The sequence below is a fragment of the Temnothorax nylanderi genome, unplaced genomic scaffold (assembly GCF_030848795.1).
Source record: "Temnothorax nylanderi isolate EJ_2023f unplaced genomic scaffold, tnyl_v1.0 TNYL_tig0247_pilon, whole genome shotgun sequence".
NCBI classification, from domain to species: domain Eukaryota; kingdom Metazoa; phylum Arthropoda; class Insecta; order Hymenoptera; family Formicidae; genus Temnothorax; species Temnothorax nylanderi.
In genome coordinates, this window is record NW_027249309.1 from 188821 (window position 1) to 202049 (window position 13229).

At 46.4% G+C, this 13229-nt stretch overlaps 1 protein-coding gene across 1 annotated transcript in view; it reads right to left on the bottom strand.

The window, feature by feature from the left end:
• Positions 1-13229, bottom strand: part of LOC139779876 (cilia- and flagella-associated protein 58) — a gene marked incomplete at its 5' end in the record, with an annotated part of 247623 nt that overhangs the window by 161185 nt on the left and 73209 nt on the right. The window contains one exon of the mRNA XM_071718355.1: positions 943-1213. Coding sequence (XP_071574456.1) covers positions 943-1213 — 271 coding nt within the window. The remainder of the gene's footprint in view (positions 1-942; positions 1214-13229) is intronic.

Consider the following 13229-nt stretch of genomic DNA (forward strand, 5'->3'; position numbering starts at 1 on the left):
GGGGATGGGTTTAATTTTTCATTAATGTATAAATTTTCTTGAAACTGGTGCTAAAATTTTTCGAATTTTTTAGGGATGACAACGGTTGGTTTAATTTTTCATTAATGGACCAATTTTTTGGAAACTGGTATAATTTTTTAAAGTTTTATATGTCCTAAGTTTTCCTTAAATACGACATATACATATACCGGAGTTACCCTAAATAAATTTAAGATAAGTTTGTTACGTCTAAATGTTCATACTTGGGATGCTTGAGTTGATTTGCTATTAATTTTTTATTTAATTGACATATAGGCACTGAACTATATGATGTACTTCCGCGCGTAGCACAAACTTAAAAGTTAGTTTTCTGAGAAAAATTAAGTGTTCTTCTAATTTTTGTGAGAAGTTATGTAAATATTAATAAAAATAAAATATAGAAATACAATACTTTTTTATTTGCTTTACGTCTATATTATTTATTTGACTGTAGTAAAGAATTAGATATAAAATATTATATCAAATGAATATAAATTGCGATTTTTTGACGTTTTAGAACATTCTGAACATATTGGCATTGAAAACTAAGAAAACAATTTTTCTTCGGTCTTTTCTATTTCATATATAATTCTTTATAATTTGGTTGATTAGACCTAGCTTTATATGCGATCAAAGGTCCATATACGAGTTTTATTAAAACAAAGCTTCCTCTATGAGAAAGCAAAAAATAGAGCAATAGATATAAAGTTACAACATATATGTATGTATATGTTCTCTTTATATAAATATGATAAAATAGACAATCCTGATAAATCATGATAGAAGATACAAAATAACAAATAATATTTTTATTATATATCTTAAATTTAGTATAATAATTATATCTAAAATTAGTAAACAGATTAATAGTTAAAATGAAACAATTGCTATTGAATTTGAAGGTAATAAATTGAAATAGCTTACAGAATTCCTCCTTGACAAGATTGCCCTCCTTTATTGCAATGTCTTCCTTCAATTGCTCAATCTGCTGGCTTGTAACCTTCAACTTGCTTTTTAAATCTCGTACCTCTTCTTGCGTCTCAACCAGGTTTCTGGTGCATAGATTTCGTTCCGCACGGACGGCTTCAAATAAGCTTTGATGTTGACAGTACTTTGTCTCGGAGTCTGCTAAACGCTTCTTGTAATCGAGTATCTCTGTTTGCTTCAGCTTGATCTCGTTTATATAACTCTCTAGCTGTCAATATATTGTAAATCAATTTTGCTGTTTGTTTCATTTTGTTCTTTGTACTCATTTTGCAAAAATGTTAATAAATACATGTGCATTAAAAATAAATGAACATAAACATACAGTATTTATTTAAAAAACTGGTCCATATAAATTTTGAATTTATATCAAACATGAGATGTGCAATATAAAAAGAATAAAACTGCATAAAAAAGTTTACATCTCACTGATTTTAAAGCTACTTAAATATATGTTGTAGGAGAGGTTCTTCTGATTGTGAGAAAAAAGTGGGAGACGGCATTTAGAAAATATAACAAAATGAAGTATAACACATTAAAGTTTGTATATGCTGTGATAATGAGTAAAAAAGATTATAACGACCTGCCGTTTTGAGAAATCGAACGCGGACTAGCTCGCCGAATCAGGAATTCGATAGGTAGGCCCAGAAACAGTAATCAGTATTTGATTTACACACACACACAGTTTATTCAATATTCGCAATAATAATTAATACTCGCAATGATACAGTAAATGATATGCAGGTTTAATCCAGCGGTTTATACGGACGCATACGTATAAGCGGAACGCGATATTTACAACGGATATGCGGATGCATACGGCGCGGTATCACAGTGATCTTTAAACGGAACTCGATATTTACAACGGGTTATGCAGATGCATACGGCGCGGTACTGTAGTGATCTTTAGACGGAAACGGAACGCGATGCTTACAGTAGTTTACGCGGACGCATACGGCGCGCGATATTACAGTATTTTATACAGGAACGCGGGCGCATACGTATAAACGGAACGCGATATTTTATGACGGTTTATGCGGATGCATACGGCGCGGTCTTAATGTGATCTTTTAAACGGAACGCGATATTTACAACGGGTTATGCGGATGCATACGGCGCGGTATTACAGTGATCTTTAAACGGAACGCGATATTTACAACGGATATGCGGATGCATACGGCGCGGTACCACAGTGATTTTTAAACGGAACTCGATATTTACAACGGGTTATGCAGATGCATACGGCGCGGTACTGTAGTGATCTTTAGACGGAAACGGAACGCGATACTTACAGTAGTTTACGCGGACACATACAGCGCGCGATATTACAGTATTTTATACAGGAACGCGGGCGCATACGTATAAACGGAACGCGATATTTTATGACGGTTTATGCGGATGCATACGGCGCGGTCTTACAGTGATCTTTTAAACGGAACGCGATATTTACAACGGGTTGTGCCAATGCATACGGCGCGGTATTACAATGATCTTTTAAACAAAACGGAACGCGATATTTACAACGGGTTATGCCAATGCATACGGCGCGGTATTACAAAACGAAACGCGATATTTACAGCGGACTATGCAAAAGCATACGGCGCGGTATTACAGTGGTCTTTAAGAACGCCAGCCGCGGTTGTAAGACCGGAAAAGAAGGAACGGTCGGTCAGGATGAAACTGGCCGGTCGGTTCGGGAATTCCGGAGCTTGAGTGACAAGAGTGCTTGTCAGGAGGCCGAGTGTCCTTGACCCCGTTTGGCCGTCACAACCGAGAATTAAGACGTGATGGAGTTCTGGTGACTACCAAGACCTCTTGGACGAGGCACAGAGCACTGTACCCCGTTGTCGTGCCGCCCTAGGAAGTCGGGAAAGGTATTCTTCTCTCGGGATCAGCGGAGCTGATGCTGGTCTCGAACAGAAGTGAAATCTTTTGCCGCGACACCGATATTTTATACCTCCCCCCCCCGGAGCGATAGACTCGGTGGGGGTAGCCGATCTTTGTGCGAGCCGCGCGCCGGTCGGAGCGGTGAGGAATTACGCGCTCTCGCACTCGGCGAAGATCGGCTATCGTCGGCGCTTATCGGAGCCCCGAATTATATTATTCCCCAAGGGGATATTGCTGCCGCGAGCCGCTAATGTTTGCGCACACGATTATTACTTGTGAGATTTAAAAAGGTGGGCGCACCGCGCCCTGTCCTCGCCCGACGGATGATCGGTCGGGCGGCATCCGGCTGGTGTTGACCGGGAGACGATGCATTTTAGGGGTGCATAGTTACAAGATATTAGCTTGTTGTTTATTAAAAAGATATTATCAAATATAACTGAGAAATATAATAGTTTGTATCAGTACTAAGGAAAGTAATTTGCTGATATATATGTGTATAGATAGTACACATATAAGCAAATTACTTCCTTTACTGACACAATATTCTCAGTCATTCACACAAGACTCAGAAATTTGTATAGTTGCATGTTATAAGTTGTTAACAAACTGCGAGAAATAGGTGAAACTGATTATATTATTGACAAAATATCTATGACTCTGTATCTATCTCGTAAATGTAAACAAACACTTTCTCCATGTCTACTCTACAAGAAATACACGTACACAAACTTCACTGTTCCTAATGTTACTTTATAATACCTAAAAGAAGCATCAAAATTGTAAAATTTTAATTTGTTATATCTTCTAAATCAATGCCGTCCTCCACACTTTTCTTACAAAGAATTACTCAGAAAAACTTTCCCTACAACATATTTAAATAGTGTTAAAATCAGTGAGATGTAACCTTTTATACAGTTATTTTATGAAGACACATCAATAAAAACGAAACTAAAAGAATTATCCTTCTATTCCGATATTTCTCCAAATAATCGATATTTCAATGATGTCTATATAAATCATTATACATATTTGTTATAAAATGAAAATTCTAATAAGAATTCTTCTAACCATTAGTGACCCATTGAAAGATTTATATATATATATATATATATATATATTCTTATCTTATTACGATACATACATCTTATTATGATCATATATACATATATACACTCCGGCACAAAATTAGAGGATTACCTATTCTGCCTTCGAAAAATAGGCAAATTTCAAGAGAGTGTAACTTCGTCAAAAATGATCATAATAAGATGTTCCAAAAAGCATTTTAAAGATTGAAGTTTCTACTTTTTAGACCGGTTATCAGAAAATAATTTTATTCATTTTTTTTACGAAGTTACACGGATACAAATGAAGATCCGTTAAATCTCAAAATTTTATACGAACTTTGCAAGGTTCCATGGCGTGAATTAACAATTGCAAACAAATGTAATTTACAGCTTTCGAAAGAGTGAATCTTTACCTTTGATTTGCGTTTTTGTTGATCGTTGTACGATTTTTTTTCACCGCGTTATTAAACATTGAAGCAAAAACCGTCATTTTGACTTTGACTGCTCACAGAAGACGAACGGAGTAGTGCTCAATATTTAATTTAAAAAAAAAGAAAAGAAAGGTAAAAATTTTCTCTTTAAGGTGCTTCTATCATTTTTTTCAATAAAATCTTTATATCGAAAAAAATTAAAGAAAAATTAAATTAAAGGATCACTAAATTATTGCAAGAAAATTGTCGATCTTTGAACTGTTGTAACTTCGTGAAAAAAAATCGTACAACAATCTTCATGGGATCATTTTAAAGAGTGGAGCCTCTACTTTCACCTCCATGAGTTGATTTTTCCCGAAGATGCTTTACACTAGAAAGCGAGGTGAGTAATTTACCCCCCCCCCCCCCCCCCAGGGGTCAGTGGCGGCTCTTCGGAGCTCTTAGGGGCTCTTGGGAGGCGTCACTGATAGGGGTATGGCGAACCCGAGGTACCCGAGCTCGGGTAGGCTGGGCTTGTTAGTCACGGTGAAGACAACCAGCCTAGGGGAAGGACACCCCGAAATAAAACCGCTTTTTGAAAGTATACTAGACACTACAGACGCGCGCTTTGCGCGCGCTATTTAGCTTTAACATTATGCTATTACTATTACACTATTAACTCCTTGATACACACAACTGTCAAAATATACAATGACAGCTGCAAATGAAGTAAGCGCAGCAAGAGAACCAATCGGCATCGCGGAAAAGCGACAACAATAAACTTCACATCTCCTTTTTAGAAGAGGATGATGAACAAAAGGACAAGAAAAGACGTACCGCCCCAGAGCGATCGGACGCTCAGGGGCCGGCGAGAGGGGGGCGTCCCACCTCCCCTCCCGTCGTCATTAAATGATGGGATAGCCGCTGAGTTAAGGGTGTGCTCAGAGGTGGCACCAGCTATCGCCCAAGGGATGCGGGAAATGAGGGACGAGGTAATTTGGGCTGCTATGTCGGAGCGGGAGGTTGACGAAAAGACGTTTTTCGAGGGTGAGTTGAGTAGCAGGAGGATCGCAAGTCTCAGTCTTGCCGACCTAGCTTTGAGAGGGAAGGTGATCATGTTTACTCCTCCCATTGTGAGTGACTATGAGGCGGGAATGTCACGAGTGCACAATGGGGCGGAGATGATCATGCAGATCTTTGAGGAACTTTGGCGCAGAAAAAGGGAGTTGGACGCCTTCGCTCTTAAACTCGAGGGGGTCCTCACACGATCGTGCGAGAGGAGGGAGGCGGATCTCCGCGAGAGATCCGTATTGAATAAGGAAATCTCTGACCTTAAGAAGAAGGTCAGAGAACTGGAGGACAAATTGTCGTCCGGGGGGTTGTCTTCCCCCGACGCAATGGAGGTAGAGTTGGAGAGGCGGGAAGGACACCCCGAAATAAAACCGCTTTTTGAAAGTATACTAGACACTACAGACGGGATGTCCCCGTGCAGGTGGGGCCCCGTACCAGAGAGAAAGGAACTGAAATCCCGGAGTTTGGGGTGGTAGGCGGCAGGGGGCCCGAGGGAGAGGTGAACTCTCGGGTTGAGGCCCTCGACCGTAAACTTGCTGGGTTTATGAGGGAGGTTCGCTCCCTCATTAAGAAAGGAGGGGTTGCTTCTCAGGCCAAGGTGGCTTGCCGGGGAGAAGCCATAGGGAGGGAAGGGACTTCTGGTGGACCGCCTCCTCCTCGAGCTGCGGCCCGGGGGGAAGCGGCCCTCTGGAAAAAGAGGGAGATCGGTGGGCAGGATTTCTCCTGCTCCCCAAGTCAGGCGAACTGGTAACAAACCGGATAAAGTGAGGAAGGTGATGGCTCCCCCCAAAAGGGCTGCCGTGAGTGTCACGGTCCCAGAAGGGGAAAACATCACTTACGCCCAGGTGCTGAGGACTGCGAGGGAGAAGATCCCCCTCGCGGAAATCGGCACCCAGGGCGTACGTATGAGGAGAGGCGTCGCTGGGGGTTTCATTATGGAGGTCCCTGGCGAGGACTCGGCCGGGAGGGCGAATCGCCTGGCCTCTCGGCTGAGGGAGGTTCTTGCGGAGACGGGGGTGCAGGCCGCCAGGCCCTCAAAGAGCGCGGAGGTGCGCATTGGGGGTCTGGACGACGCTGCTATCCCTGAAAATATTGCGGCGGCAATCGCCAAGGTTGCCGAATGCCATGTGGGGGATATCCGGGTCGGGGAAATCCGGAGGTCCCCCACTGGCATGGGAGTGGTATGGGCGCAATGCCCATTGGGCGCTGCTGCGGCGGCGGCTAAGCCGGGAATCTGGGTGGGCTGGAGCAGGGTCCGGGTGGAACTGCTCCGGACCCGCCCCTTGCGGTGTTACCGATGCCTATGCGTAGGACACGTTCGGGCACGGTGCACCGCCCCGGTGGACCGCAGCGATCTTTGTTATCGCTGCGGTGAGAGATCCCACCGAGCCAGCCGCTGCACTGCGGGGGCCCCAAGATGTCCGCTTTGTGCGGACTTGGAGCTGCCGGCTGGGCACCGGCTGGGGGGAGGGCGAGCTGTACCCGCCGGGATCAGGAGGGATTCGGGAGACGGGGCCACCGATGAACCCGGTCTTTGATCGGGCGGCGGTTTCCCCTCTCCCGATGGATGTGAAGGTGGGCGGCGGGGGGTCGGGGTCTGAGGACCCCGCCTCCTATGCGCCCGGATGAGGTTAGAAGCAGCGGTCAGGGGGGGGCTCGGGTGGACTCCCTACGGGGTCTCCACCACTAGCGTTCCCCTTGGCCGCTGGGGGGCTGAAACTCGGGACTACGGTCCCGAGCTCGGGCCCCCTGGGTTGCGGCCCGCGGGAGGGGTTGGGTTGGCTCCCCACCACTGGGGTGCTACCCTTTATCTCCCTCTCTCGGGTTGCGAGGGCCGGGGCTCAAGCGGGGATTCTTGAGCCTCGACCACGCCCCCGCACAACACCCTAGGAGGCGCGGCGATGGGGTGGTGGTCCCCTGTCGCCGCAACTGAGGCTGGTACCCCTGCCCTGTGCGCCATCATCGACGCACACGGCGGTGGCCTGGGGGTTCCGCGAGAGGGCGGTGTATTTGCACGCTTCCGCGGGATCCCCAGGGAGTAGGGGCACCTGGTCGGTGCCAGGTGGTGAGGCGTCACCGGATGCTATAATAAATGTTCCCGGGGCGCCCCCCGAGACACCAAGTAGGCCACCCGTGAGACAGGTTAGTTTTACCCTACCGATGACCAGTCATTGCGATAGTAATCCTGCTCAGTACGAGAGGAACCGCAGGTTCAGACATTTGGTTCACGCACTCGGTCGAGCGGCCGGTGGTGCGAAGCTACCATCCGTGGGATTATGCCTGAACGCCTCTAAGGCCGTATCCTCTTTATCCCGAGACACCAAGTAGGTCACCCAGTCTCAACAGGGTCTTCTTTCCCCGCTAATTTTTCCAAGCCCGTTCCCTTGGCAATGGTTTCGCTAAATAGTAGATAGGGACAGTGGGAATCTCGTTAATCCATTCATGCGCGTCACTAATTAGATGACGAGGCATTTGGCTATTTGTTTCGTTAAAGGCAAAACGACTGCAATATGGACAGTCATTTCAAACCTGCAACGATATTGCAAGGTGGTTTGCTGTCGGTGTTGCAGCGGACACCCTGGAAGTGCTTAAAAGGAGCTGTCTAGCAGCTCTCACTCTACTACTCATGCACACACACATTTTTACTACTCGTCCGCTGATGCGGAGGCACCCAACTCTACGTGCCATTCCGATGTGCAACACTAATCGCGGTAACGTTCCGCCCCGGCATATAACGGGTTGTTATTCCGTTGAATCGTTTCCAATTTAGCCATGAGCCCCAGAGGACCCGAGTCGTAAGCGTACGCAGCTGGGCAGGTGTTAGGCCCAAACTACGCAGCTCACCCCCGCTCCTAGGGCTCCAGACACCTCGCCATGAGATCGTAATGGCGGTGAAACGGACATTATTACGCGGCACTCCTGTGCGCTCCGCCACCCGGTCCACCAGATCATCACAAGATCGGTACTTCTCCACCTTGCGGTCATGCGACACCTCCAACGCAGTTTCACTGGATACTACCTGCGCGTCAACGACCACTGCCTCATCACCCTTAACAATGGTCAGGTCGGGCCGCCTCAGGCCGGCAGAGGTCGAATAGGCTAACTCCGCATCGACATGCCATCCTTTCTGCTGTAGGAAGCCACCAACTCGACGGCAAAGGTCGTTATGCCGTAGGATTCTCCCTCCGTGCGTTTTGAAGCAACGCTGAACGCAGTGAGCCGGCGTCTCGACATCGGGACAACCAGCACGACAACGAACTTCGCGCCCATCACGACCTCGGGAGACTCTCGCTCTAGACGGAATACAGTTGGCCCGCGGGCAGAGTACTGCGACACAACCGCTGCAGTCGGTCGAACTTCAAAATAGGGATTAAAGTTTTGAGTAGAGGCACACCAAGCCCGCCACTCTGTATCGGCGCATGAAAATATCCAGCAGGAACATCATGGGGAAAACGTAACCACCGTCTAATGGCTTTGCGCACCAAAATATCAACACCCCTCAACGTTTTGGCCGTGACTGTTCCCACTATCCAACGGTGATAATACCGTGGTAGAAGAAAGTCACGCAAGAGCCTCAGCCGCTGTTGCGGCTTCAGAGGCGCTTTCGTGAGTTGCTCGATGGACTGAGCTAGGGGTGGATCATTGGCAAATTCCGTAGCACCTTCGTACATGCAGCCCAGGTACGCCCAGATATCGACAGGGGATCTTTGCGGGATCAACACTCCCCCCAAGGTGAAGTACGGTGTTGTGTACGGTGTTGTGTTAAGAGAGTCATAGTTACTCCCGCCGTTTACCCGCGCTTGCTTGAATTTCTTCACGTTGACATTCAGAGCACTGGGCAGAAATCACATTGCGTCAACACCCGCGAGGGCCATCGCAATGCTTTGTTTTAATTAGACAGTCGGATTCCCCTAGTCCGTGCCAGTTCTGAGCTGAGCGTTGAATGGCGGCCGAAGAGGACGACCACGACGGCTCGCGCCGCCACGGAAGCCTCGCAGCAAGGAAGATCCGCGGGAGGCCAAGGCACGGGACCGAGCTCGGATCCCCGGGACCGGCGCGAGAACGCCGATCGGTTCACCTCGCCCAGGCCCGGCACGTCAGCCAAACCCGCTTCCCGACCAAGCCCGACACGCCCCGCTCCTCAGAGCCAATCCTTATTCCGAAGGAGTTTTAGCCGGTAAGAGTCCGGCATAACCGCCCGCCCCTCCCAGGGGGCGGGGTTACCCATGAGGGTTTCTCCTACGTAAAAAAAGGTGAGTAATTCAAGAAGAATTTATACCTCGAAAATTTTGCGAAGTCAAACGACTCTACGGTATTGCAAAATTTTTTTTGCGACTTATTAGCATGAATTTGTCTGCCCTTTAAAACGGCTTATTAATCAATTAATTTACGATTTTTTTCGTTGTTTTATTGCATTTTGAAAAATTTTCCACAAAAATATCAGGTATGCCGCCGGCATTATAGTAAACCCAAGGTACACCACGAGGAGGTTGTACGGTCGGACTTATACCTTGTGTGTGTGTGTGTGTCTGTAATATTACTTTGATAGCAATCTGCAAGCAAAATTTTTATTCCTCCCACAATTCTCTGTACATAACTTTATGTCAGAGCGATCACTTGATCTTGGAAAGATTTCTGAATAAAGTTGAATATTAGACCATTAAAATCGACTATTAGCTTTTGCTTTGACTTTGCTTTTTCAACAAGTTAATTAACTATAGTTGCAATTCAGCCAATAATCGATAAGTGTCTTTATGTTTAATTGTAAAGAATATTTAACTCACATCCTGCACGTTTATTCACAATACCATTAATTTTTTCAATGGCTTTTTCCATTTTAGTCGCGATTCTGGGTCCGCCATTTTAAATTTTCAAAAAGGCCATACATATGGCATCAAAAAATGGTCACTTCAACAAAAATTTTAAGCCTTTTCAGAGCATTTTATCTCAAAAATTGAAGTGAACAGGGGGAGTGGCCTTTTTGACAAAGAACGCCCTATATATATTGTTGGGTATCGTTACCGACGCTATCCGGCGCTGTGGTCGCGCCGCACTGGAGGGCGCGCGAGCTACCGGTCCCCGGATCAGTCCCCGCCTGAGCACGGTTACGCTATGACTTATTGTATTCAGTCCGACATTAAACTTATAGTAATTGTAAACAATATCTGTCTCGGCTTCGTGTACCTTGTTGCGTCAATCCCTCGTCCTTTCCCCGTCATCCCGTATACTAAAGTATATCGCGACGGACCTAACAATTGGCGCTGCGGCTGTAACTTGTCTTTCTCGCGAAACGAAGTGAGAACGAGTGCAATCCGCAACAAAGATGGCCGACCCTACAAGACAGATCAAGGCTCTCACAGCGGCTGTAAACAGCCTTTTACAGTTTGAACTCAACAAAGAAAGAGGCGAAGCATCATCCCCAGCGCACACATCATCACATTCGGACATGTACAATCATCTGAGTGCACATGTAGAGAAATACCACTACGGTACGGGCGACGAAACAAAGCCGTTCGCAAAATGGCTGCTACGCCATGAGTACACTGTGGTCACGGAAGCTTCGTCCTTGCCACCTCAGATGCAAACACGTCTTGTATTGGACAAGCTCGGGCAGACGGAATTCGATAGGCTCGTGGATCACGTCGCACCTACGGATCCGTCATCTATAACTCAAGGGGATCTCATAACGACGTTAAAGGAACTCTTCCGCAACAAGATTCCTATTACTCGTCGTCGCATAGAAATACTTAATTATCGTTACGACAGATCAACTCCGATTACGGAACATCTAGATCGTATCAATCGTCATGCCGCCGATTTCGACCGTTCCAATCTGACTGACGATAATCTTCGTATCTTGTTGCTGCTGCAATCGTTTTGTTTCTCTAGTGATAACGACGAATTAAAGAAGATCGCGTCATCGTGTCATCGAAAAGAACCAAGCCGCGTCTCTTAAAGATGTCGTCGCCGAGCTCGAAGCTCATATGAACGTCGCGTCGGGATTAAAAACGCTCGAGAATCCGACTAAGCATTCTCAAATTTCCGTGTTAAATATCGCGCAATCGAAACGCAAAGACAAAAAAGCATCAAACCGGAAATCTACACCGGAAGCAGACACGTCGAAAGCCAAGCCATCATCTGCGACTAAGTGCAATGGCTGTGGTGGCGCTCATCCGCGAGCAAAGTGTTCTTTCCGCGAAGCGGTGTGTTACAAGTGTTCGGGCAAGGGCCATATCGCGAAGGTATGTCGCTCAGACGTTTCAAGTGTTTCTAGCGTCCAGGAACAGCCCGAATTCCCCGCGATTGCAAAAAGCGTCGTGACTTAATCGCTTTCCGCGGCCGATAAACGCAGACGACAATACGTGCAGACGTTTTTACTCGGCAAAACAGTGACACTACAATACGATACCGGATCAGATATTACGGTAATCGGTAAGGAAGACTGGATTCGTATCGGTTCACCAAAACTCGTATCTAGCGATACCGTTGAACACGCCGGCGGGAGTAAACTTGACATTATCGGCAGATTCTACTGTACGATCCGAGCACTCGGCCGCGAAGGTAAAGTTTATATTAATGTCGCGTCGCGCAACGGAGTTAACCTATTCAGTCTTAACGCCATTAATAACCTTAACTTATGGTCAACGCCGTTATCCGAGCTGCATCCGGGCAGTCCCGCGTTAGACTTTCAGCGCGCAACTTCGCCGACATCAAGGGCATCAAGCATGCACCAGATGCACGAACAGCCGCCTAACCTCTTGAAGAGTGACCAGGGGATCACATCGCAACACAACGTTTACCTCGAGGACGTCCTTCAACACTTTCCGACCTTATTCGCCGACGATTTAGGAACTTGTAGCAATTTCAAAGTGAAGTTTAATATTGCCAGCGACGCTCGATCAGGCCAGTCAAAATGTAGGCAGATCCCGTATGCTATGGAAGGTCTGCTCGCCGAATTGAAACGTCTCGAATCTCTTGGCATCATTGAACCTGTAGTAACTTCTAACTGGACATCGCCTATCGTCATTGTAAAGAAGCAAAATGGCAAACTACGCGTATGTGGGGACTTCTCGACAGGTGTCAACAGCGTTTTAATCAGCAACAGGCATCCCTGCCTACTGTTGATAATATCAATGCAAAGCTTAACGGAAATTGTTTTTTCAGCGTACTGGATCTTAGCGACGCATTTTTCCAACTTGAAATTGACGAAGATCACCGTGAGATCACTACTATTGTAACACCATTTGGACTTTACAGGTACACACGCGTTCCTTTCGGCCTCAAAACAGCACCAGCTGATTTTCAACAAGCTATGGACGACACACTCGAAGGTCTCGAAGGAGTGTCCGCATATTTTGATGACGTCATAGTCAGAGGTCGTACTCGCAGGGAACATGACGAACGTCTGGCCAAAACTCTCCAACGCCTGCAAGATAGAGGATGGAGACTCAGAGCTGAAAAATGTCGCTTTGGTCTGGAAGAAATCAAATACCTAGGCTCAATCGTGAATGCGCATGGTATATCAGCTGATCCAGAAGCAACCAGTGCCATAGCGAACATGCCAAAACCTACCTTGGTTCCGAAGGTACAAAGTTTCCTAGGAATGGTGAATCATTACGGCAAATTCATCCCTCATCTGCATGAAATGAAACAGCCATTTGAAGATCTCACACGAAAAAATCGCACATGGTCATAGGATCAGACTCATGATTTTGCCTTCGATCAAATCAAGAAGGTCATGCTCAGCCCTCTCCTGTTGGATCATTACGATCCATCAAAAACGCTGATAGTGGCA